The 27772-nt window shown below is 46.2% G+C and overlaps 1 protein-coding gene across 20 annotated transcripts in view; it reads right to left on the bottom strand.

Moving 5' to 3' along the window:
* CIT (citron rho-interacting serine/threonine kinase) overlaps positions 1-27772 on the bottom strand; it is a 2264529-nt gene that overhangs the window by 509907 nt on the left and 1726850 nt on the right. For 19 of the 20 annotated variants that reach the window (XM_069619729.1, XM_069619715.1, XM_069619714.1 and 16 more), the window contains 2 exons: positions 21310-21447; positions 14797-14977 (listed from right to left, as the gene is read on the bottom strand). In XM_069619729.1, the coding sequence (XP_069475830.1) occupies positions 14797-14977; positions 21310-21447 (319 nt within the window). The remainder of the gene's footprint in view (positions 1-14796; positions 14978-21309; positions 21448-27772) is intronic. The other variant, XM_069619724.1, reaches the window with a different exon arrangement.

Raw genomic sequence — 27772 nt, forward strand, 5'->3', positions numbered from 1 at the left:
GAGCTCTGTTTGTTTTCAAGAGAGCTGCCAAGAGCTGCCACGATCTGGATGCTTGTCACTCTCTGGATAGGGAAAGTAATGCCTCCCTTCTTATGTATGGCTGCCTCAATGAAATGGAAGAATCAGAAAGGATGTCTTTAGGATGATGGAAAATGTAATATATGATGGAGGTTGCACATTGTCCTTAGTTCCTTGACCATTCTCTTTTACCAACTGGTAGGGAAAGATGTGCACCTTTCTTCTATGTAGGTTGAGTAGGGGAGGCAGGGTATCACAAGTATGACACTGCCAAGAGTTGCAAGTTTCAAAACCTTTATCTTTTTAGGGTTTGGAGAAACTCTACTCTGCCCTATAGCTAAGATGGGAGTAGTCTCTACCATCAAATAATAAAGAAAATACAGTCCTAGTGAGTCTATGTCAAATCAAATGGTCTATACTAACAAAACCTAATGCCTGCCCTATTTCTTATACAAAAGGTGGGTAAAGGGGAAATATGTGTGCAAAGGAAAGTCAGTGTTATTACAAAGAATCAATGTGACGGAGTCAGCTCTCCTTCCCACGTTGGACAGCACAGAGTAAGTCAGCCCCTGTAAACAGGATGACACACACTGGTTTAGGTTCTCAAAACAAAGGCAGTTCAAAATGTGGATCGAGGCCTGCTTGGCCTTCCACGTTAAAGTCACTTATTACAGCTTTCAAAAGTTCTTTCACAGTTCAGAAAAAGTACACGCAGGTCTCCCACGGTCGGCGCTCTGACCTCTCAAAACAGAAAGTTCAAGTAGGTCTGCCTCGGACCTTTCAACCAAAAAGTACCTGATTCAACGTAGATCCCTCTCAACGGGCTCGGACCTCGCAATCACATCACTTGCAGGGGTTCCCTTCCTCACGCTTTATACACATTTGTTAGGGATTCCCTTCCTCCAACTTATCACACTTCCGATCTCCCTCAGTCGGGCTCGAACCTTTCACACTTCCGGTCTCCCTCAGTCGGCTCGAACCTTTCACACTTCCGGTCTCCCTCAGTCGGGCTCCAACCTTTCACACTTCCGGTCTCCCTCAGTCGGGCTCAAACCTTTCACACTTCCGGTCTCCCTCAGTCGGGCTCAAACCTTTCACAGATGTCAAAGACTTTTGAATGTGCAAGGCTTCTACTATAGACCTCCGCAGGACCACTTCAACTTTCTCTTCAGCTCACACTCGTGTTATTTGCCCCGGTGTCTCTTGGGCTTGGTAGTTCAGTACCATAAGCTCAAATGTTCATAGAAATCTTTCTTTTAAAGTAGCTCATTCACTTTACTGCTTTATAACAAGATAACACATATTTCGAGGAGACTTTCGAGTGGGCTATTTCCTGTCGCTGGACCACTCCGCTACTCTGTATCATTAGCTTCACAGTTATCAGTACTTTAAAGTTCACCACAGATCTGCTTTCCTTCGCGTCTCATCAGAAGGCGTGCAGCCTTCAATCGTGAGATATACTGTTGCAACTTCAATTTTTCCTTAACACACACCAGCCTTTTATGTCGTTTGCTAACTCACCGGCTGTGTGCATCCCTTTTTTGTCTTTGCAGCTTAGAAGTCAAGGTGAATACCACAGGCTTGGCCTCGCCTCCTAAACTCTGTGTTTCACCCTGGAGGGTTGCTGGCGTCCTTGAAACACAATGCAGTCTTGTCTTGGATTTGGCCTCTGCGGCTCTTCAGAGACAACAACTTAGGGATCTCCTGGGTTTCCATACCCTTTTCTCTCGATCGGTTGTTCTACTCCAGTGGGTTCGCCTTCGCCCCAGAAGACCTGCTCCTTCTCGAGTTCCACCTTGATCAGAGTGTGTCTCTATGTTCTGCCTTTTATCCGGGTGGGTAGAGCTAACGGGTATCAGATGTACGTGATTAAAGTCAAGTTCCTGACTTTGCCTGACCCGAATAGCGGGACATGTCCAATGAGATATGTAAGGGTTAGCCTCTTTACTCTCAGTCGCCCTCTTCCTCGGCCCAGTGTTTGTGCAGAAGGGGAAGTGGGGGAGGAGTTGGAACATTGGAGCATCCTATAAAATAGGATGGATCATGGGTAGGGGAAAGGGGGGACTACCGCGCCTCACCATCGGTTGCCTCACCCCCACTCCCCGAAGACCCCTTACCCAGGTGATCCGCCCCCGCACTGGTCTACCCCCAGGGTCTGGATCAAAAGGCAATGGCCGTGCCCTGGTCACCTGAGGGAGAGATCACCGGGGACTAGCAGGCGACACACCCTTTTGTTTCTCACAGTTGGCACCAAACACAGCTATGACCTTCATGAAAACCCGAGTGGCTTGAAGAAGGTCATATGGGAATGCCACAAACTGGTATTCAGTGCCACCAACCACAAAACCAAGGTTCATTTGAGATTTGGGGTGCACAGGGATGTGAAAGTGATTTGGTCTAATGGGACCTGACAATTGTGTAGCATGAAAGTATTATTTGTATTTTGTTTATTTATAAAGTGCTACCAGCTCAGGGGCAACTGTGCACATAACTTACAGCAAAAAGCTCTTAAACAATCTTGTTACAGACAAAATGCAGTTACACAGAAATCCAGTTACAACAGAGTATGCAGACCACAATAATGAGGGTATAGCCGCAGCCGCGGTCATACTACTGGGATGTGAAGGGGCGACTAGCTGTCGAGGTCGTGCAGCCAAAGTTTGGCTTTACTTTTGAAAAGGTGGAAGGACGGTTCCGATCTGGTAGAGGTTGGGAGTGTGTTCCAGAGCTTAGCCGCCTGGACAGGAAAGCTGGAGCCCCCTAAGTTCTGAAGCCTGAATCTAGGAATGGACATAGTGTTGGCTTGGGCTGATCTTAGTGGCCTAGAGGAGGTATGTGGCAGGAATCTATTGGAAAGGTAAGCTGGTGCAAGGTGAGCTCTGGCTTTGTGTGTGAGGGCAAGCGTTTTAAGGGCGGTTCTATGTTTGACAGAAAGCCAGTTAAGGTTGCATCTTGTATCAGAGATGTGTAACTTCCTTGGGATGTAAAGTGTGGCTCTAATAGCGTTATCATGCGTTACTTGTAATTTATTCAAGTTTCTCAGACTGGTCCCTAGAAAGAGTGAGTTACAGTAGTCGATTTTGGACATGACTAACGTTCTGGCAAGAGTAATGCAATTGGGTGTTGTCAGGAAAGGCCTACAAGCGGTGATAAACTTGCAAGTGTAAGCGGATGCTGCAACCACCGCGTTAGTTTGTCTGTTGAAGGATAGAGTGTCATCAAGGTAAATACTCAAAGTTTTGGTATTGTTGGAGGCTGTAATGGTGTTGCCGTCAATAATAAAGGATTTAAATGAAGAGTCTAATTTGTTCTGTCTACTGCTGGAACCAAGTATTAGTATCTGAGTATTCTCATCGTTTAAACAGAGTCCATGGTGTGCCATCCAGGCTTAGATTACTGAGTAAATTCCATTAAGGACTTTGGGGTCCTCAAAGTGATTACCGGAGATTGGGATTAGTATCTGGGTGTTGTCGGCATAGTTTGTATACGAGACACCCATGTAATCCAGAATATCAAATAATGGCTTAGTAAAGACAGTGTCGGGGACACACAAGATCCTTGAGGAACCCCACAGTTTACAGGAGATGGTTCAGCTGAGGCTGAAGATGAAAAAACTCTCATGGTTCCGTTAGCAAGGAAAGACTTGATCCATGAGGTACCAGAGTCTGAGAAGTGTGCAGCAGATTTTAGATGTTGGCATAGTATTTGGTGATTGACAAGGTCGAACGCTGCTGATAGGTCTAGGAGTAATAGGAGTGCTAGTTTACCCTTGTCTTTTATGTCATGCATTTGTGTTACCAGGTCAATCAGTGCAGTTTCTGTACCATGCCTAGGGCTGAAGCCAGATTGCCTAAGGCCCAGGAGGTTGTTGGTTTCAAGATATGCTTGAATTTGTAGGTAGGCGGCTCGGTCCAGAATTTTTAGTAGGAAAGGCACTGTCGTGATTGGTCTGTAATTAGAGGGGTTGCTAGGATCAAGTGAAGGCTTTTTGAGAAGTGGGATGACCCAGGCATCTTTTAGATTGTCCGGTATGGTGCCTGATTTGAAGGAGGCATTGATACGGCTGGTGATGAAAGGGGCAAGGTCATGCGCTGCCGATTTAATAATTGGCGCAGGGCAGGCATCACCTTGGCAATTGGATGGTTTTAGTTTCCTGATGATGTTTACCACTTGCAAAGTGTCTAATGGGGAGAAACAGAATGGTTGGCTAGAAGGTTCCGGGTTAGTCTTATTGGCGGTGGGTGTCTTGTGATCAAGGTTTATTGGCAAGAGAAGTTTTTTTTGGTTGATTTTAGTTTGGAGCAGCAATATTTTATCTAGTAGTGCCTTCTGAATGTTAGTGCCCCATGTGGAATCAGAGATACAATTATCAATAGGGGCGATAGGAGATTCAAGTTCTTTAAGTATTTTGAACAGCTCTTTTGCATTAGATTCAGTGAGAACAATATGTTCGTTGTAGAAATGTCTTTTTGCTTGAATGATAGCTTCTTTGTAGTCAGAAGAAGCTATGGTGAGAGTGGTTTTATTGCTAGGTGTTGGGTGGTGTTTCCAACGTCTTTCTGCATTTCTTTTAATTTTACGTAGTTCTCTCAGCTGTGGTGTGTACCAGGAGTTGAGGTGGGAGCGTGGTTTGGCTTTACGCATTTTTAAAGGGGCAATGATATTTAATGCTTGCAGGATAGCCTGGTTATAGGTATCAACTAGGACTGTAGGGTCCGCAGAATGAATTGTTTTATTGAGGATAGGAAGAATAAGGGGGAGCAGTGTATCTGTGGTAATGTTTTTTGTTGTTGCGAGTGAGGGTTGCTGGTGCAGAGTTGAGATTAGGACATTTTGGAGTGGCGCTGATAGTGAATGTTATTTTATGATGATCCGACCAGATACAAGGGGTAATGCTAGACAGATTAATACTGCAGTTGAGGTCAGCAAGCCAATCTGGGGTTCTGCCTTTAATGTGAGTTGGTTCATCAATGCGGTGGGAATAACAGATCTGACAGTGTACTTGCTAAGTCAATGGCGTTAGTGTCTGTTAGGTCGTTAAAGCCAAGGTTGAAGTCTCTGAGTATTATACTTTGCGAGTTGGGTTTAGCATTGTTGGTGAGGAGTGACAGGATATCCTCTGAGAAGGTAGCGGTAGGACCAGGTAGATGAGGTGTAGTATGACTGTCTGGTTGGAGGATGGAGGCAGTTTGATGGATAGTGATTCAGCCGAAGGAATCTGGAGATTAGGGATTGCTCTGATGTTAAGTGAATTCTTGAAGATAATGGCAATTCCACCCCCTTTAGTTTGGCCCGTGTTTCTGTCACATCTGATAATAGAGTAGTTAGCTGGAACGGCTAATGACAATGCGGGGCATGAGGCAGCGTGTAACCAAGTTTTTGTAATAGCAAGGATGTCAAGATTTTCAATGGTTATGAAACCTGCGATCTCCAATGCGTGAGCATGGATAGATCGTGCATTGATAAGGGCGGCCTTGATCAAAGTGTTCTTGGGCATGGTTTTAGGAATGGGTGTATGACTAGTATTGGTATTTATATTGGGCTGGGAAGTGTTCCCGGCCTTAGTGGTAGGGGTTGTGTTAATCTTATTAGCTTGTTGATGAGAGATCTTTGTGCTAAATCTTGTTCTTAATCTGAGATTTCTCTTGAGAATGGTTAGTTGATTGGGTGTGGGTTTAGTAAGTTGGTTGGTATTAGTGGTGGCGATAGGGAGGGAGAGGGCCTTGCTGGTCCTCCTTATAAGAAGGTATCTACTTGCTAGGTGTGTTCTAGAACTCAGTTTACAATTTCTAGCGGCAGTTGGGCATGGTTGGTTGGGTGTAAGTTTGGCAGCGAAGTGTTGTAGCCATAAACCAGGGTCATTAAGGTGTGGATTGAGTGGTGATAAGGAGTCGGACGTCCTGTGTGAATGGGAAGCTGAGAAGACCCCTGTGGGGCAAGGCATATATGCCATGGGGCATGTGCCGGATGTGAGAGAAGTGTGGTGTGGGTAGTATGCAGAGATGCTGACCATAAGTGAGTGTCCATGTCCGATACTGAGGTACAGTATGTGGAGAAGCGTAGTCAAGATCATATACATAGTGGGTGGACCTTGCTGTGGTGTCACGGTAAAAAAGCACATATATGGTGTAGCAACGAGTAGGTACTAGCGGTGCAGTTTTACATAAGGAGATGCAATAAATATACAGGTCAAGGCAGCAAACTTGGATGATGGTGTGCACATGTGGTCTCGCTGTGAGAGTCTGCAGCAGGACTAACAATAAGGTTGTAACAGTATTAATATGGTGCCACCATAATCACGATACAATGAGCAAAAACAATGGGGGAATTACACGATAAAGGCGATAGCAGACTCATATTCTAATAGGCAGCCAGGGTACTGCACTAAGACCCTACTAGCTACCACCCTTGCAATACAGCAGTTTAGTGGTGGCGACAGCAAACGATTGTCCCTACTGAGTAGCTAGTAATTAGTGGTTAAGAGAGAAGTACAGCGAGTAGCAACAGATTTATGACACATGATAGACCACACTATGCGATGGCAGCACAATACCTACAATGCCAGTAGTATCACACACGCAGGCTATGAAATTACTGTGGTGACAATTTTTTAACACAGGTTACATGAGTGCAAGGCATTATTGTTAGGCACAGTACGATGTGATAGTGACAGGCAGTAAAGGATCAAACCCCGATGTACAAGGGATCATGTCATTCAAGGGCAATGTTCCGGAGCGTTGGAGCGTAACGTGCAGGAAGATTGGGAGGTACTCTTGTGCATTAGAAAACAGTTATCCCCGGTGGGTCGAGGACTTACCGGATGATCGACACATGCTGGCATGTGAGGCGCAGATGCACCTTAAGATGTAGAGTGTTCTGGCCCCAGCCCCTAGAAGTCACTGGACAGGCGCAGGACAGGCGTTTGTCCTTAGACGTGGTCCTTGGAAGTGGGAACGGCTCACGCCGAACGGCTTCGGCAGGGTTAGTGTATGTTGCTGATCATCCAATGATCATCCAATCCGGATGCAGCAGGAGTCGGCGTTGTCACAAGGGTGTTCCGGAAACCTGGAAGCAGCTCACTTCAACGGAGCGGCCATCTTGGCGTGATTTCTTGCCAAGTGGATGGTAATGGCGGCGTCCTAAATGATACAGCTCAAAATACTGGTGGGCTGATATAGTGGGGAGCACATCAAAGCTCTGTTATATTTGAAGATGTCGGGTCGCATAATTCAATTTTGCAGATTCAGCAAGAGAAACAAAGAGTTGCGAGATGCTTCACCTATAATGGCAGCATGGTCTGCATGTAGACCTGGACGCTTCGTGGCTACTGCTCCAGCAGTGCAACATGCATACTCCTTGTGGCAGGGCGGCTTGTCTAGGGAGACAGGCACAGGACAGGCGTCTACACAAGAGTCACCAATTGTAACATCTGTCCTATCATGGTAACTTGTTCAAGTGTTTTTTTTAGTTTAGGCAGAGCCTGAAAACCCTGTCCTCCTTGTGAACTAGGAAGCAACAGGAATACCAGAATTTCACAAACCCCAGATGCTACAAGTTCCAGTGATGGCAAGTATGTATGCACAATGGAACAGCCTCTGACTACAGTGCATGAGGTTGAGAGTTCTAGCCCGTCTGATAGAGCCCTCACTGTCATCTGTGCAGAGCCTGCTGACGCAGGTTCGAATCCCGGCAGGGCCAAACTCAGCCTTTCATCCTACCGAGGTCGATAAATGAGCACCACACACCGTGGGTAATAATAAGCAGAGCTCAGATGCCTGAGGGTTAGTAGCGCTATATAAATGCTAAATTATAATTATTATGGTATTTATGAAGCAAAAATCTAGCTAGGAAACAACGGAGCGCTATGCATAACGAAAAAAGTAGTGGGGCTTCCACAAGGTACACCAAACGGCACATTGCGGTTGGAACTGGATGTCCAATCATTGGAGATAGAGGCAATACATGGCAAATCCCTTATAAGGATTGTCCGTCTTGTTGTACACTGCCGCATATTGCAAGCATGGTGAAGCAGAAAGCGAGGAGGTGTGACTTCGAAAGAAATGTCAGGATGGCACGTCTACTGCCCTCGCTTGTTATGTTATCGGAACGTATAGAGCGCACGTTCGCCCAGAGGCATCATGGCGCTAAATGGCATACAGGAGATTTTGATAAAGAGAAACATTATTGGAATAGTATGGTTTTCAGTATTTTCAGAAAAAACAAGATGGTCGACAATCCTCCGTAAAGTTAGAGGGAGCTCATTCCAAGCTTTGGCGACCACAATGGAAACGGCACACCCTCCTGAGGGGGCCAGCCTACACTGGGGAACAGCTATCAGGAGAGGTGACTGGGAGCGGAGAGCACGCTTCATTTAGAGCCCTAAGATACCTCACATATGAGGGCGGGGACATTTGTTCAGTCAGATCAGGGCCCTTCTTGCCTCTTCACACCCTCTATGGCACTCTCAATCTCTCCCATCTTCTCAAACTGCTACTCTATCTCCTATCCTATCCTATTTACCAAATCTGGTAGGAAAATGTGCAAGAGGGAAATCCTGGTCTGCAACCCAGGCCTCCCTATCTCTGATCGCTACATCAGCGCTTCCTCCAGACAAACCCTAACTGACATCCTCCTTGTCGTTCCCTCTCCAGACCTATGGACCCCTCATATGGTCTTGGCATTCGCTCCCATTTCTTCCTCTACCAATAATGGTGGGACACGGTAGGAGGACCTCTTGGCCTCCTTCCACTTCTCCAAGACCATCATTAATGTTTATCTGAATGGCATCGTCTTGATCTAAGGCCCTCAGCCCAATCGCCTCCTTTTCGATAGGCATCTCCCACGTCTTATCAACATCCTTCCTTCTCCAGCTACTTGTACTAGCACCTCTCTGGCTCCTCTGCCACCTCCTTATTCCGCCGCCTCTCTGGCTCCTTCCTCCCCCTCTCTGGCTACTATGCCACCTCCTGCTACTACCTCTGCCCACTCTCGGGCCCCTATACCACTTCTTTTGGGTGTACCTCAAGCCTGTACGCCACCCCGGAAGTCTTTCAAATGTGGCAACCTCCTCCATGTCGCTACTGTCAACTGTCGCTCTGCTGTGAAACACTCCTCTGTCATCTGCCACCTCATCTAAGAACTTGAACTGGATGTCCTCACTCTCACCGAGACATTGTTCACGGCCAGCCCTGTCACAAGTTTAGACACTCTCCTCCCTGATGGCTACAAGATCCTCTCCGAGCCCAGAACCAACCTGGAGGTGGAGTAGCTCTGATCTTTCTGGAATGGATTCCTGCTTGTCATTCCTACACAGGCCTACTCCTCCTTTGAATGCCTGGTCTGCAGGTTCTCTATCTCTCCTGGCCTCTCCCTGACTGTGGCCACCATATACAGGACACCTGGACAGGTTGCCCTCTTCCTCTCAGAGTGGGCTGACCTCTCCTTTTCTTTCCATGCCTCTCCCTCTCTCAACTTCTCCCCCCCAGAGACCTGAACATCCACCTTGATGCTACTAATCCCTCCTCTGGGCTCTTCCACAACCTCTGCGACGCCATCTCTCTCTCGATTCTACCCTGTGGACCGACACACATTGGATGTTCTCATCTCCTCAGACATCCTCCTCTCGAACCCTCTCGCCACTCCTCTCTCTTGGACTGACCACTTTCTGCTTTTCTCTCACCTGAAACTCTCTATCCCTCAGTCAAAGTCCACCCAATCATTTCCACCCACATTCTCGGTCATTCGGCGAATGAAGCCTGTGTCAGTGGAGATCTTAACCTCTACTTTCTCTGCTCCTCCTACTCCTGCGGCTGACTCATACCCTGACACAACCCTCTCTAACCTGCAATCTTTGATCTCCAACACTATGGACATCCTTGCCCCCGTCATGAGAATCCATCTGACGCCTACCTCCAAGTGCAACTCTTGGTATGACTCTAATCTCGCCACCCTGAAATGCAAGTGCAGGGTGGCCGAGAGGAAGTGGAGGGCTTCGGGCGCATCCTCTGACAAACTGGCCTGCCGCCTGCTCCAAAGGCAATACAGACTCTCTGCCCTGTCCAGGAAGGGAGTGCACGTCCAAGTCACGTCTCTGCGGCATCTAACAACACGGTCAAACTCTTTGTTTAAAATCTGCAAGGAGCTAGCCAATCATTCTGCAGTCTCCACCTTTCCTGTTCCCTCCCAGCCCCCATGTACGGCTCTGGCTTCTCACTTCACCACTAAATCTCCGGACATCCTGCCCTCGCTCTTCTCTTCTGCTCCCTCTCCCTCCCTCTGCCCCCCTATGTCCTCCTCTGGCCGCCTCTCCCTATCCTCCTCCTCCTCTCCGACAACACCTGATGATGTTTGTAGACAAGTCCGGCCTATGAAAGTGTCACTCAAACAGGTGCTCCCCTGCCCATTCAGAATCATCAAGGACCACATTGACAGCCTGGGTCCAGCCTTGCCCGATTTCTGCAATCACTCTTTCACCACTGGATCTTTCCCCTCTCTCCTCAAGCACACCCTTGTGCACCCCCTCAAAAAGCCTTCTGCCGATCCTACCTGTCAAGGAAACTATCGCCCGATTTCCATCACTCCCTTCCTGGGCAAACTCCTGGAAAAGCTGCCCATCTCTCAACCAACTCTCCACACTGAATCTGTTGGTTGTCTCCATGACCATCCGTCTGGCTTCAGAGCAGCCAGACGCAAGGAAACTGCTCTCCTGACACCCGTGAAGATCTGCTCTCTAATCTTGACTTTAGCCTGCCTTCTGTCCTCATGCTCCTTGAACTTTCCTCTGCTTTTGACACAGTCAATCACGCCACCCTGATCAATCGACTGTGAGAACCTGTGCATCACGGATCAGGCCCTGGAGTGGGTGACCTCCATCCTGGACTGACCCTCCAAGGTCCAACTTGGCGCTTTTCTTTCCACCACCTCCCTCTCCACATGTGGTGTTCCGCAGGGCTCTATCCTGTCATCCTGGCTCTTCAATGTCTACTTGGCCCCTTTGGCCCACCTGATCTCTACTTTCTCCTCTAACTTTCAGTGTTATGCGGATGACACTCAGCTCTCCTCCAGGCTCCTCTCCTCTCTCGCTCATTCCGGTCTATTCTCGATTCGCCTCCAGCCATCTCTGCCTTAATGTCACCAAGACGGAGATCCTTCTCATTGATACCCCGGCTCCCGCTTTCCCTCTCTCACTCTGACCACCCCTCCTTGGGCCCTCGTCCTTCGCCTTCCTGTGAGGCAAAAAACCTTGGCGTCATCTTAAACTCCACTTCTCTGCTCACATCACAGATCTTGCCAAGATGGCCTACTACCAGCTCCACCTCCTCAGAGGTATTCTTCCTTTTCTCACTTTCCCCCAGAAGCTCACTGTCTCCAGAGCCCTGGTTCTCTCTAGGCTGGACTACTGCAACAGCCTCTTTCTCAATCTGCCTTCCTTACTCTCCGCTCTCTGCAACTAATCCAGGACTACGAGACTTATCGCTGTCTTCAAACCCAGGGACCGTATCTCTCCAGCCCTGAAATCTCTCCACTGGCTCCCGGTGGCTGCAAGGATCAAGTTCAAGACCCTCTGCATCGTCCACAAGGCTTTCTGGGGCCGGCACTACATCCAACTTTCGCTTCCAAAATACTTTCCTTCTCGAGCCCTTTGCTCAACCACCTCCAACTCTCTGAGGGTCAGACGCTTTTCCAGGCAGTTTGTGGGGGTAGATCACTGTCCTCTACAGGTGCCTCCCTCTGGAATGGCCTCCCTGCCCCTCTCAAACTTGAGCCAGACCACCTGAGGCAGCTCAAGACCTTCCTTTCCTCTTCTGCTTTCTTTCTCTCCCTCCCCTGCTGACCTACCTGTCTGCTGTGCCGACTGGTTGCTTGGCTACCCTCATAGTCTCACTGGGTACCAGGCTCCTCCATGATCAATCCCCCATGCACTGCCTCTGGGCATGCCGCGCACTTGGGGGATATAACTAACCCCTACAGCCCCCTGACTCCTTGCACTTACCCAGAGCCGTGCTGCCCTGGCTGCACTTGCGAGCGAGCATTGCAGCCCTGATTGCACTTCCCCCTTTCCTCTGTCGGGAAAGGAGCGAACCCATCCCACCCCCATTGAGAGAACTGTAATAGATTAGGGGGCATCCTAAAGGCCCCCACACAATCATAGTGCAAACAATTTAGACGGTTAAACATAGTGCACATATATAAGCAGACACCATTTTGCGATATTAATTAGCCATAGCTGAAGCATGGGGCATGCACGGGCATGCAGTATTTAGTACCTTAGACCAGGCCGGAAGCCTGAAGGGGAAATCCAAACCGGTCCAAGCACTGATGAGAAAGGCCCACGCTGCTAACTGCCCAGTGGTTCCCCTTCTTTCTGAAGGGGGTAGACTGGTCTCCTTGGCTCCTCCAGTGCTTCCCAGCTCCCCAAAGGCAGTTAGGAACCAAGGGTTCACCCTTCCTTCTTCTGGCACAGCAGTGCAAGGCCCTTCTCTCTGCAACAGAGGATTCCTGCAGCCAGGTCCGCGAGGGAGGTCCCCTCTCACTTCCTGAGTCTTTCCTTACATTTATATTGGCTCTAGCCAATATGGTTTGGGAAAGGACTACACCGCTGACAGTGATTCTCATGGGGAGTGATCATCATTGCTCCTCGCCTCTATCTTGTCACAGTACTGGGAAGGTGATCTTAATTCAGGATAGTCCTATTCTTTCTCGTCCCAGGACTTTTAAGGTAAATGGCAGGATAAGTACAGCCCATAAATCCATTAGAGAGGGCATTGTTCTTATGGTTGTAGAAAGGGGGCTTAGGGCCCCTTAATTGGCGGGGATACTGCGTCTCGTCGATGAAGTCAAGATACTTCCCCAGGCTTTCTCCCCCCACCTCATGTGATCCTCCCCCTCATATAGCCGACCTAAGGGTCCGGATCAGGTAGTGGCTGCCGTCCTCTGGCCACATGGGGGAGGACATTGCCGGGAAAACATCCTTCAAAAGGTGTGACAGAGGTCAGGCACCAGGCATCAGGCTTTTGGTGGTTTAGGATAGAGTGCTAGTACCAGAGACTCGATGTGTGCCCAGCTAGAACAACATTTCTCGTAGGTTGTCACTGTATTCAAATGGTAGAGGAGTTGAGGTACATCAGGGGTTTCAGTGTGGACGGCTATGCAAGCTGCTAGGCCGGAATTGCATAGCCATAGCTGGGATCTATGTGATGACTAGGACTAGGACCCCCAGAATTCAGATGGCCGAAAATGCAGACTTTTTTTTTTATAAAACCCCCTTTACACCACATACATATGCAGGGGGAAACCCGCCACAGGCCCCCATACTATTAATATACCCCATATCCCCCCACATATGCGGTGTAAGGGGGTTGGGGGAAAAAAAAGAGTCGGACTTCTGAGGGCAACATTTTGGCCCATTACCCCATAGCTGAATTCTATGCTGCATGGATGGGCGGCCGTGCCTGCGGCCTGTGTCTACAGACGTGGTGCAAGGTATTCATACCTTAAACTGAGATGAAGTTCATCTTCAATGCCGTTTTCCTTGGTCTGACGTGATTGGCTGGTCTTGCAAACTGTGGTCTCCCTAGATTCAGAGCCTGAGCAGTGGGAGAGGGCTCTGGAGGGATGGGGAAGTAATGTGCAATCGTCTGGGGGTGTTGGGGTAACACCTAGATTCGAAACACCACAATTAGAGGGAGAACGCCTAAAATGGGGGCATAACAATGAATGCAGTAACACCTAGATTTGGGATACCTGGATAGAGGGAGAAAAACCTAAATTGGGGATACAGCAGCAAATGCAGCAACACCCAGACCTGGACAGAGGGAGAAACTCCCGAAATGGGGGCACAACAGCAAATGCAGCACCACCTAGACTTGAGACACCATGTCCAGAGGGAGAACGCATAAAATGGGGGCATAACAGTAAATGTAGTAACACCTAGATTTGGGATACCTGGATATTGGGAGAAACGCCTAAATTGGCGATACAGCAGTAAATGCGTTATTTTCCGAAACGCCTAAGATGGGGACCCAAGAGTTAATTAAATGGTACTTAACAGGTGATGCAGCAGTGAACGGACTATTACTTACTAGCTAGCAGACCTTGGTAAGATACATTATGAAGGTGAGAGGGGCAGTAGGGCTTTTGCTGTATTCCCCCCCCCGACCACTCTTACCTTGTCAGTTGCTGCTGGTTGAGTGCGGCATGCTTAACAGGCGAACATGGGCAAACACGGACTGGAGCTGCTTCTACAGGAGCTCCACTTTGCCTTGGGGCACTTAGTCGACGGGCTGCCTGAGGTGGGGTTGCCCTGTGTGGTTTCGCTAAGTGGATTTCTTCAGCCAATCAGGGGGACGGAGGGCAGGGTGTGTGGTGAGGAATCATACATGAGAAAATAGAACTACAGCAAGGGAATACTACCTATGTTACATACATCTTCGTTCCAAGCATATAAACCTTGGGAGTATCCAGTCCTGGAAAGCGGTTTATTATGTTAAAAAAAAGGAGGATATTTTGTCACCAGGTATTGCTGGGTACAAATGTGTTGTTGACCATCCCATCTACACAGTGGAATTATTTACCAAAGTTCCTGAAAAAATAATGACAACTTTCTTTATTTGGGAAAGTCAAAAACAAATATTACTAACGGCATTCGGTTAAGTCTCTCAGTTATACGTTTGCAAGGTTAGGTGGTTTGTATACCATGAGCATTAGTCCTGTATAAGCCACGGAAAGAAATCAAATCATGTGCCTTGGTGTATTAGACACACAGACTCACGTTTATACCTTGGCACCTTCATCCATCCTTCAAGTCGCACACTGCCACTCGGTTCCTTTAGCTGCACCCCCGGAGAGTTCATTTTGTCCCGGCAGAAGGCTTCTGTGAAATGAGAGGCATACTCTGCGGGCAAACCACATGTGGCAGGCAAACAGGAGGAGCACTTTGGGTGGCATATCACCTGGCATTCTAATAAAGAGAAAGCATGAGTCAGTAATACAATTTTAAAAGCTCAAACCATGCAATCTTTCACACTTTCTGTGGCTCCAGCAAGGTTATCAAATTAATGTCGACAAAGGGTGTCACTCAATGTCTCCTTTAGTTTTTCAATATTTTAATACAACAGCCGCAGACACTGAACCCTTCCACTTGCAGTTAAAAAGAAAGAAGTATTTGGCATGAAAGCGCTTCTTAGCCTTTGTCTCCATGTTCCCTGGTCTTCCATTAACACTTCAGACAACACCTTGTTGCCTACTTCAACACTGCCGCACCAGTACCTTTATTCCCTTTGTGGCTGCTGCATTATTTTCTTTAACAATGCTATTTCTAACCCCTTCAATAGTATGGGGGCTAATTCTATGCATTTACCATCCCATTCACAGTATCTGAACATTAATGCAAGGTTATGTTCCTCTAATACGCTGCCAGTGCCCCTCTCAAACTTGCAATTGCTAGTGAGAAAAGAGGGAAAAGATATTTTGGAAGGATATTTTCATCGTACTGAAGAGTCCATGGGCCTCATTACGAGTCAGCCGGTCCGGAAAGACCGGTGGTGGTAAATCCGTCACCACCGTTCTTTCCGGACCGGCTGATTAAGAGTCCTGCAGGCAGGCGGTGTCACTCCCGCCAGGTCTGACCTGGCGGGTTTAACACCACCAGCCTGCAGGCGGACATGGAAACACTGGAACCATTACAGCATGGTGCCGGTGTTTCCACTTCCCCATTCCCATGGAGTCCTATGGGACTCCATGGGAATGGGGATTAACAGAATTCCGCCTCCAGAATGGCCGGGTCACCGGGGTTGTAATGCCCCGGTGATTCCGACAATCATGGAGGCGGAATGGTAATACGAGTCTGGCGGTAACCTGCCGGAATTTCCGACACGGTTACCGCCAGACTCGTAATGAGGACCCATAAGTTTAGAAATATTCTCAAATGTCACATTGGAAAAACAAAAAGTGTAGCTTTGGTACCAGAGGTACAGGAGGCATTAGGAGGGCAGAGAGTTGAGTTTGGTATAACTAGTACTGCCTGCCATCTTTGGACATAGCACTTTATAAGCTTACGTCCATAAGTAAACATGCACAAATTAAATAGACACCACATGGATAAATGGCAGATACTTGAAAGGACTATGAATCAGAAAAGGGTTACACACTGCAGAATGATCTTACAGTAGATACCATCTTACTGCAATCCCTTTATATTTTGCAAATTGAATGTTATTAAATATATTTGTATGAGAGCGCCATATCCGTCACTCTTTTTTCCCAGATTACAAATAAATGTATATTTCTAGTATACCACGTAGATACAATTAAGTTATAATTGGTTTTTATAACGTGCTTATTACCGAAGAGGTTTCTAAGCGCGGACCCGGAATTCAAGCCTGTGTTGCTCTGTATCGTTTTGCTTCCAAGACGATCGAGTTGTCACTGAGCTATTCTACCTGTGTCAAAGTTAAACATTTGGGTATGCCGTGAATTGAGTTTTAAATTAGTTGCTAATGTGAAAGAACAGGGATTAAAGCTAGAACAAATCACTATGTATTTTAGCTTGTGTTTAAAAGCACTGCTAATGGGGTGGATTCTGAGAGGCCACCCTGATAGGGTGAACAAGAAAGACACTGATGTCTGGCCAAACCCAGTCAAGGTTTAGCAGTAAGGCTTAGACTTGGGAGGGTGTGAGAATGGTCTGGGGCTACAATGACAAACACACAAAGCACTGTAATAAATAAAGTCAGACAGAAAATTACAAAATTACACACATATTTATTAGGCTTTTGAATACATTCCAAGCAATTAAAACCGCAAGTAAGTATCACACAACTACTATCATATACATATATACGTTGACTATTGAGGGTTCCGCTAACAGAAGACTAACACGTTATCTTTAGAAACAGGCATGCAATATTTAGCAAATTCCAGCGCAACACTGAATAACTTAAGGGAGAAAATAGAGCAAGCAGTAATTTACAACCACAATAGACCGATATGTAAATTAGGTAGAACACTCAGAGATAAACCTAAGACAAGGTCCCTAGTTACGAATAAGTCCAACCCGGCTAAGCATTGGGGCAGAGTGCCCAAAAGTCACAAGTTCCACAATATGTACTTTGCAGGAGGGTTTACTATTGGATTTGGAATCAAAGTTTCCAAGTCCAAGGGTTGCCTGTAAATGTTCCAGAACAAGAATAGAAAGGTAAGTAAAATTCTTACAAATTACTCTCCCAATCGCACCACTCTAGGGGAAGCCCAGGGGTGGAAGCTTGACCAGACCACCACTGATCTTAGTCAGGTAAGGGAGAGATAGGGTTAGGATTCCACGCTCATACTATTCTTATGGTGGAAGGAGGGATAGGAATAGCTTTGCAAGTTCACCCCCTTACTCAAACTTATTCAGCAATCACTTCAGGGGTTCTGAATCCGCTGGGCCTAGGGGTGCAGAGGTCACTTTCAGGTTCAGGATTGGATCTGGCTAGTCTGTGGTTCCAGACTCCGGTGAAATGGTTCCGAAGATTGGACACCCTTGGTAAAACAAGATGCAGACCTCTACGGATCAGGAGACAACAAGGACAGGAAGACGGGTTGCAGCGGGAGTCACCACGGTCAGGCAGCAAGAGACGATCCTTGTGCATGGCTTCTCTTGGGTTAGGATGGCGGAAACTGCAAGCACATGCGTCTAGTTACACACGTTGAGGATCCACAAAGTTCCAAGGATTCACTCGGAACATCAGTGGCTGCAATGAGGTAGCCCCAGAGAGACCTGATCAGTCCAATGGTTTAAGTTCAGGGACACTTCCGAAGGCTCAGCAGGCACAATCCTCGAGCAGGGGTTTGGACACGTTCTCCCCAGTTCAGGGGCAGAAGCACCAAGGAGGGCTTTCTGGAGATCAGGAGAAAGGAGTAGAGCTTTACAGGGAATTGGTTAGAGGCAATGATGGTCAGCTCCAATGGTTGTCTTCAGCAGGATGTAGTTCTTTGTAAGGGTTTTCGCTCCAACGATGATCTATCAAATGGCTGCAGAAAGCCTCCTTTGAACCATGATTTGGGCTGGAGATGCCACCTGCTCCACCAATGATAAGGATCTGCACCATTCAAACTGGCTGGGGCTGCCGAATCATGCACAGCCTCTGGCCAATACATCTGCCGAACACAGACACACTGTGGTTCGGATGTGAACTGGATACAGACAGACCCTTAATACAGCATCGCTTGGGTAAGGCACAGTACATTATTAAGAGCAGCAGGTGCACCTGCCACCGCGCGCATTCGCTGTTACCGATTTTGCTCCGCTGTCAGCGTTGCTGAACGTGCACTCGGCCCTCACTAAGAAGTTGGCCACTACCTGGCCCCCTAAGGGAGGATAGTGCTGTTGGTCACAAGCAGAGGTGGCACGATTGTCCATGCAGGCTTTTGTTAATACAGGTGCACAGGTAGGAGGGATCCTCTCATTTATATGGGGCCACAAAAGTAAGCAAACATACAGTTAAACGCGCGTGCATGCAGTTAGCTGGTGGACATTCGCTATTACAGAAGAGCCTTCACGTCCTTTCTATATTAGAATTGTGCTCACCATGTAGGGTAAATGGTACAATGTGCGATAAGGATCTGCACCATTCAAACTGGCTGGGGCTGCCGAATCATGCACAGCCTCTGGCCAATACATCTGCCGAACACAGAAACACTGTGGTTCGGATGTTAACTGGATACAGACAGACCCTTAATACAGCATCGCTTGGGTAAGGCACAGTACATTATTAAGAGCAGCAGGTGCACCTGCCACCGCGCGCATTCGCTGTTACCGATTTTGCTGCGCTGTCAGCGTTGCTGAACGTGCACTCGGCCCTCAGTAAGAAGTTGGCCACTACCTGGCCCCCTAAGGGAGGATAGTGCTGTTGGTCACAAGCAGAGGTGGCACGATTGTCCATGCAGGCTTTTGTTAATACAGGTGCACAGGTAGGAGGGATCCTCTCATTTATATGGGGCCACAAAAGTAAGCAAACATACAGTTAAACACGCGTGCATGCAGTTAGCTGGTGGGCATTCGCTATTACAGAAGAGCCTTCAGGTCCTTTCTATATTAGCATTGTGCTCACCATGTAGGGTAAATGGTACAATGTGCAATTTCTGCCGTGGGCCTCCTTTCAATAAGGTGTCCCCATGGGTGAAACAAGGCCTTAAAGCTAGCTAAAATGTGATTATGTGTGGACCTGCACAGAATGTCTTCAGCAAACTGACAAAGAGATCAGATGGCAGGGATGGAAAATATTGTTCACTTGCAAAAAAAAGCTTCCTTCAGGGAAGGAAGATATTCAAAGGTTAGCACACACACAGTCATCTGGATCAAAACGAGGCAGATCAGAGAATAAAAACACATCCTGGGGTCCCCCACCGTGCTTAATCAGCAATGCAACCGTTGCATTGCGACTCACCATCTTCTACACAACCAACAGTTGGCCTTCAGATCACCAAGTGGCACAGAATCTGCCATCATACTTATGAGGATTAACTTTTAAAGTCTCTTGATAGTAACACCCTTATTATCTTCATCCATGTAAAGCTTTCAACAACCTTTAACAATATAAACTATACAATTCTGTCCAATCACCTCAAAAGCTCATTGGGTATCCAAGGCACAGTACTGGGGCATTTTCTCTATAAAGGTATATAGTATACAAGGATCTATTTTCTCTCCTTGGCTGTGTAATTCCTACTCGAAGCCCTCAGCTGACCTCCTTGCATGTTTATCTACTTCCTTCCAGACTGGCGCTAATAGCCCCCAGATTGCATTCAGACTAGTTGACTCGTCACAAGACCTGCATACTTTTTCTTCATGCATATCCGACATCCACGATTGCCCCCTTCACTCCTGTTCTATTCAATCCCAATCCACCCCCACCCGTTGCCTCTGCTGTGAGTTGATGTGATTTTTTATGGACTCCTCTTTCGTACCTTAGGTCTAGAAGTTCAAGGAGGGAAAGCATGAAAAAAAGAAAAATCACTTTTATCTGCACTTAAACACATTCTTTCTCTCCTTAATAAGAGAGAAAAAGGGGGGAGTAATGAGGACAATGGTTATTTCCTGTTCTGGACCATGATAATGGTCTCTACCGTGGGTCTCCCAAAATGCCTTGTGCATCAAATTCTGATGATTCCGAATGACGCTGCCAGGCTGGGCCTAGATCTGAAACCATGCCGTTTGTTTCTCTGCACTTGAATCCAGTGGAAGTGGACACGTGCTATAATTTCAAGCCTTTCCATCTCCTTCATTGAACCTATTGGGATGTAGGACCAGTACCCGACTAGGTAAAAGCTCAAGAAGTGCTGGCCTACCAGACCCCTGTTTACTAGCTCACAGACACTCCCTTACAGGAACATTTAGAAAAAGAAAAACAGAGGCAGAACCATGGATACTGATGGAGCCACTATCTCAAATGACCTCCCAAGAACCTTCAGATCTGGAGAAATTAATATCTTGATTAGAAAAAGACTACCATAAAAACACTGTTCCCATGTAACTCTGTATCTCAGTTGTCCTACTACTTGAAACCCATGGTGAATCCTCCTTCATCTTGATATTTCATGCTACCTTACTCCTTTGCGCTGCATTGCTTCTTCAAAATCTGAACATCATGCACATATATATTGTGCACTTGTGTCTTTTGCATTTTTCTCCCTCCCTCCCCTTTACCTGCCTTGAACTCACCTGGAATACTCCAAGTCTGAACAATCAGATTTGTCACCCTTCCTTTTACATCCTTAAGCACCACAAAGAGACTTTGCACCAAGATGATACCTTACAAAACCTCATTAATTAAATACTTAACTCCCAAAAAATGGTAGCTCAGGAAGCTGCACTTTGATAAAAGTAAGGAGTTCAGTATCTTTTTACAGTTCTGAAATAGCTTTTGACAATGCACTACTGCATCACATGTTCTGATCAAGATCCAATCACTACATGTAGCACACCAACAGCTGTGATGAGTTATTACACACATTATCCAGGCAGCATTTTCTATAATGCTTGTACGCCTGGACTCATAACAAGGAACTGGAAAGAAATGAAGATTTCAATGTGTACTTGTATCAAGCGCACTTGGCAACTATGAAATGCCAGTAGCACATCTAGCACAAACATTATAATATTGAGAATTTCTGGTCCACAAACTGGTGTCTGTAGAGATTTCAAAACATTAACCATTTACAGGAAAGAAGTATTCATTGCAATGTTTTACTATAACCTGTTCTGCAGAGATGCCGAATTCTAGATGACCTTAGACAGAAGGATTTTCTTACCAAGGCATTTTGCTCCCTGTCGTCCAAAGTGCACAGTATCCAGACACACCGAACACTTCGCTGCTCTCATGGTTAGACCAACATTGAAGCGATGGGGAATATTGTGGTGCATTCGCTCTTTTAGACGACGACCAAATTCTACATTAATGAAGATGTTCACAAATTAATAAAACACTAGAATCTAAAACTTGATTTAGCATTGAAGGTTCTTAAAACTACAAAAATGTACATATGCCTTGAAAAATTATTTGCACAAGGAAAATTCTTCTTTTGTGATTATTTACAATGCGTGAAGAGAATATGAAATGAAAATCTTGGACACAAATGAACAGGAACAACATTAATATACTTACTGTACAAACAAGTATGTGGTCTATAATACGTGGGGCCTGTTGAATATTGTTAGGTAAATATCAGAAATCCATTTAGCTTTGAAGGTTTCATGTTTGATAGATTGAAATCTCTGTGGCCTACTGCTTTGCAGAAACGTTAACCCCCAAAACCGTTTAAGGGCATAAACAACTGCATACAAGTCTACCTTCTATACATTGAGATTGGTTAAATGAGTCCGAACACTGACGCTGTCCGAAATCAGTGCACATTCCTTAGTCACCAGGCACAAAAGCACACTGAACACAGGCTGACATGAATTGGTCAATTTGGACCTTAAAAAAGAATGTCAGCACCAAGTTAAGGACCCAAGAAGAGACAATAAACAGCATTGGTGGAAATCCATTTGCACGTTTTTTCAAAAATTAGAGGACCATTGGAATTGAGCAATAAGACCAATATCCAAACATTCAAACCTGACTTTGCTAATGATGGAAGAAAATCCACACCTGTGCGGTTGGAGCATAAAAATGATGGGTCAAATTTGCCATCATGGCACCAAATTGTTAACTTGTGCCACACAAGACTAGTCTGACCTAAACAGGTGTCTGGCAGAAAACATCACAACAAGAACCTCCTCTGATCAGTTACCATAACCTCTCAATAGTGTGGCATATAGTCTAAGAGTCCCGACACTGGGGTGAGGATTCATGCCAGAAGCTTGTATTAGAAGATTTTCCATCCAAGGGATCATCCACGGACGACATTGCAGCATGTATAGGACGACTGAGAACTGGACCCTCCCTGTCCAGGACAGGGCTATCAAGATCATGTTTGTTCTTCTCTGCTTCAACTTCCTCAGCTCCAGAAAAAATTGTGGGAATGGAGGGAATGTGTACTACGGATGAGATTCTAAAGGAAACACGATTGCATTTCACAGGGCATTCCTATTACCTCCCTGGAGGAGGAGATCTTGAACTTCTGTGTCATGCTGGAAGCAAACAGGTCAACCTGGTGAAGTCACTGCATGGAGAAGATTCTCTGCACGATCTCCTTGATCAGATCCCACTCATTAGAGATTCCTGAGAGGTGACTAAACACGTCCACTGAATATTCAGACAGCTGCAAGAGGTGATCCGCTGTCAGTGTCACCTCATTGTAGTGCTGGGATGAACGTCCAATGAAAAAAAACAAGCTAAGGAAGTCCCTATAACATGAGACAGAAACTACGCAGAAGGCCAGACACCCAGCCAATATGCAAAACACAAAGGCCTTAGGCAAAGCTAACAAAAAGGATGGATACATTTCTGAGAACCTGCCATGAAGAAATGTAGACAGCAGCCTACAGCGGACACATACCCATACACACAAACACACATAGAATATTGCCCATCTAGAATAATGGCAGAGGCGAACAATGTGCAGTAGAGCATTAGGCCTAAACACACATGCATAAACAGGATAAAGGCACAGTGAGTACCTCAAGCAGCAATAAGAGCTTTCATTAGAAACACTGAAGGTAGAAATCGCAAAAATATAAAATAAGCACAACGGACATCCATTAGTTGTTTAACATATAGAGTAGGCCTCAAAGCAAAAGGTCCTTCGTAGGCCATTAAGAATAGGCCTCAGAAATGCAGGGATTATCCAGTACAGTAAAATACACCCAGTTTAGGCTCATCTGAAGAGAATCCCATACAAGGTAAGTGACCTTGGAAGACAGGTTGTAAAGCTGCACTGCAATTGGTCTGGACAGCAAGGTGCAGGTTATTCCAAGGCTTCAAATGGGAAGCAGTGATTCAATCAGATGTTGCAACTTTGTGCACACCATATGAGGAAGGATGTAAAAGCTGGACAGGGATTGGCTAGGAGTAGAGGGCGCATCAAGATCCTAAGCATCAAACAAGTAAAACATATTACAAATAATGTGCCTATCCATTGCTTTAAAGACTGGCAAGACGAGTGTCACAGGTCGCTGAGAATTACGTAATGTGCAGAAGTGTGCACACGACAAAGTCGATCAGGCAAAAGACACACACTGCCCCCTGTAGGAAAACATGCACATGGGAGTGAAATCACACATACTGAGAAACATGAGCACTCCAACCAAGAAGATAACGAGACTGGTATATGATTATAGAAGTAAGGAGTTCATTAAGTAATGCATGGAACATAAGGAATACATAAGACGACCTGACACCCACCAAATGATATGTGTTCATAAGTATTAGAACCACTCACGCCCATGCACACACAAATACACATTTAAATCCAATCATTAAAAGGGTGTAATGCGATCTATTCATTGTTTTATTTTATCTGTATTTATATATTGGATCAGGATTAAATCAATGCTACTTCAATTAAATATGAAGAATGTCATTATCATACCAATATTAACAAGAGCATTAAGTGAATTTGTAAATGTGAAGAAGTATTTTAATGGTAATGATAATTGTTATATATTTTCTCTTTTCTAATGGAAATCTGTATAGGTTTTATTCTTGTGTAAAGGTTTAATAAACCATATACATTTGTTAAATAAAAATAAAATAAAAAAAGAAAATACACATTTTCAATGTGCACAAGGTCCCAAAGCAAGGGGCCAAGAATCACACCCCATGAAGTCATGTAGACACATCTTAGAAGGGCAACATGTTTCCAATGAAAACTCGCAATATCAACTGTCAGTTGAACAGTCACAAGAGTGAGAACGGTAAGCAGGAGCAAAAATGTGGGTCCCACGAGAACAGAGGCAAAGTAGTCCTTTTGTTGACACAGTGTTTGTTAGGGCAAATTTCACTTATGACTAATTAACCTCTATATTTGTAGACCCCTCCAAACCTTTTGTGTTTGTTTCAGCATCCTGACCCGACTTTTGCCAATGGCGCACAGCCTTCAGCTGCACTCGACTGGGCTTTCACTCATTGTTATGGGGAAACTGACATGTCCTACAGGCTGTCAGTATTGAGAAACTTTGTTTCACTTTGTTGCCTCTTTTGGTAAAATGCTATCATTGGTCAAAGTACATGACTGTACTGCGCAATGGGGTCCTTGTGTTTTCGGGCCCTAGTCATCCACTAAGGATTTTCTGGTGACTGGAAAATGTGCTTAGGAGTGGACTGGTGGCAGCAGAAGCCTTTTCATATACTTTTATAACTTTTTATTGTGCTTAACGCTTTTGCCTCACGACTGTAGCTAGTGTCCGTCATGGCCGTGCCATGAGGTCTTTTGTCTACTCCCTTGGCCATTTTGTCCGTTGGGTGTTCCCTCTGGTCTTTGTGACCCGGGAATTCCATTTTTGGGCATGCAGTTGCCGGCGAAAGCCACGTCTTTCGCAGGCTACTGCAGGTCACATGTGGAGGTATCCAGGAAGTGGACTGGGACTGGCTGGTCCTAATCCACACTACTAGTGCCAGGATATTTGGTGTGCACAAGGGCATGACAGACGCAGTGGTCCCTGATTGAACCACTGCTGGTGTGTATGATTGGGGCAGATCTGCTCATTGGCTGGCTCGGTGTGAGTACTCAACAGACATTTGGATTTGAGGAGGGGTCCTGAAGGCAGACCCGCAGATCAGCAACATGTCCGAATTGACTTGTAGACAGAGCCAAGTATCCAGAAGAGATTAGCAGACCCAAGGACTCTCGGGAACAGCACAGAAGGTTGGCCCCCTGGGCCCACTGTTGTCCCGGTAGAGCCCTGCTTTGCGTTCCATCTTTGAGACCAGCAAAGATGCTTCAACACCTTGGAGTGGTGCGACTAATCACCAACGCCTCCTGGTTGCCCTGCAAAAGAGCCTGTTCTGGAAGTGTCCCATCCAGTAGACTGCCCAGCTTGAACCTTGGCACTCGTGCAGGAGTGTCGTCTTATCCAGTTTTGCCTCAAGCTTTTGGAGAATCCTAAGTCGCACTGCAAAGCACCTTCTTGACAAATGTCATCGTCCCAGCTGCTTTGGGCCGTGAGAGAGAAGCCCCAAAGTCACTATGAGTCAGTGTCTGTCGCTGAAGGTGGTTTTCCTGCATCTCTTCAAGTGTCCTGAGGCCAATTACATTGGTGCTTCCTTTGTACTGCGACTGAGACGAGAGATACAGCTCCTGGTGTAAACCAGACCTGCATCTGCGCAGAACCTGTGCACTTTGAAGTCGAATCAAGGGCGGGAAATAGTACCTCTGGCAACCCCCTCCAGATTTGCCAAGTTTGGACCCGAACCGAGCTAAGGGTGGCGAGTACTGAAACCACTTACCGGTGGCCCCTTGTTCATCCATTGCATTTTTACGGACTGAGGATCCCCTGTGGTCCTCTCTTTGGCTTGGGTAGCTCCTGCTTCCTAAAGTCTTCTGAAAGTTGACAATCACTTTGCTCATCGCAGCAGATCTACCCCTGACTTTTGGAACCTGTTTTCACCCTTCAGAATCCTTTCTCTAACTTTGCCAGATCCTTACACACGACAGAACGCTTTTACGCACGCATCAAACATTGAGCACAAGGCTCCATTCATCATAGGGCTGGACTTATAAAGTTAGGGTTATCCATGTCTGAAGACTGTCGATGCTATAAAGTTTGCCTGCCTTTTTCTCTTACAGGGCTTGGCGGAATTCCGCTTGGTTACCGCATTGATCAAAGTGACTGTATATATTTAACAAAGTGGGCTGAATGGTGATTTTACTGTGTATTTTATTCTTCACTTGTGTTTATTCTTGGGCCTAATACATTGTATATTTTTGTTTGCTACCGTCTAAGGGTCATTCTTGGTGTCCTACTTTGTGTGCTCATAAAATACCTCAGATCACCTCCACTCCTCCTGTGAATTAGCCTTGCTCCGGTTAATTGGTCTGGCTATCTTCCCTGAAGTGTTCACTGTCTCACGAACAAGGGTGGCCTCCTAAACATATGTCCACCAGAGCAGAGTTTCGAAATCCATTCTAACAAATTGGTGTACAGCGGTGGGATAAGAATGGAGGTGCTGTGGTGTTGCACACTAGTGTAGTACCTGGATTACAGTTACACAGTAACACAGTTCCTTTGTTAGCTAGTAATTGTAAACCACCTGCTAAATGGCTTCAGTCACTGCTATTACTTTAGGTGCTTCTAAGTCTGAAAGGTTAAGAAGGCTGTGTGCAGAAAGAGGTATCACTATCTCTGGCACAAAAACTGAAGTAACCCAAAAGATTGTGGATTGGCAGGGAAGTAGAATTGTACCTCTTCCCTCCTATGATTGTGCAGAAGGTGCTAGTGCTGCTTCCAGTAACCGTCACGATGTGTCCGCTGCTGCCATCATAGATATGAGGATGATGCCCAATCCAATGTGTCCTCTGTTTCCTCTGAAGCTGAGGCCGTGTTAGACCTCAAGGCTAGAGGCTGAGAGAATAAGAACTTGAGTTTAACATGGCTAAGCTGGAGATGGAAAGTTGTTGAAACAGAATGATATGTAACACAGTTGGAGCTTGCCAAGCTTCAAGCTGCTGTTAGGGAGAATTCTCCAAAAAGGCTAATTTCCCAAACCTAGTGAGTCCCCCAGCAGCTTTGCTGGATTTTTGTTGTTTATTTTCTTCTCCTGCTAAGAGTGAGACTCTTTTTCTCCCACTCTTAGGCATGATTTGAGAATGTCCTTTGACTATGTAATGTGTTTTATGGGCTATGGGGTCTTTTACTCCATAGGGCTTCATGTGTTTTTGGTATATGTGTTCCACAGCACCCTCAGTGCAGTAACACAGGGGTGTCATAGTGACCCCCAAACATAGACTCCATACCCTGGGACTGACTACTGTCTCCCAGGGCATGTAAAGTCACCATTGACTTTAGTAGTCTTAAATTGTGAACAGAACCAGTACAAACCATCATATTGTGGAAGTACTGGTAGGGGTAATTCGATTGCCCCTGGGTCTGTTTTCCAAGGGGGCACTGTCCAGTCCCCCCTTGTCGAGTTTCTGGCTGGTGGCAGTGGATACCACCCAAAATATTCCACCGGAATATTTCCTATGGGATTTTCCCATTAATTTTAAACGCACCACTTTTTGGTGCAATGTTAAAGATACCGCTGGGTTTTTTATTTAATATTTATTCCCCGGTTGAGTCTTTATGCCAGGACTCTGTTTTAAAATGGCGTTTGTGTTCGCCTCTGAAACCCTA

Source organism: Ambystoma mexicanum, chromosome 10 (assembly GCF_040938575.1).
Source record: "Ambystoma mexicanum isolate Mex_15411 chromosome 10, UKY_AmexF1_1, whole genome shotgun sequence".
NCBI classification, from domain to species: Eukaryota; Metazoa; Chordata; class Amphibia; order Caudata; family Ambystomatidae; genus Ambystoma; species Ambystoma mexicanum.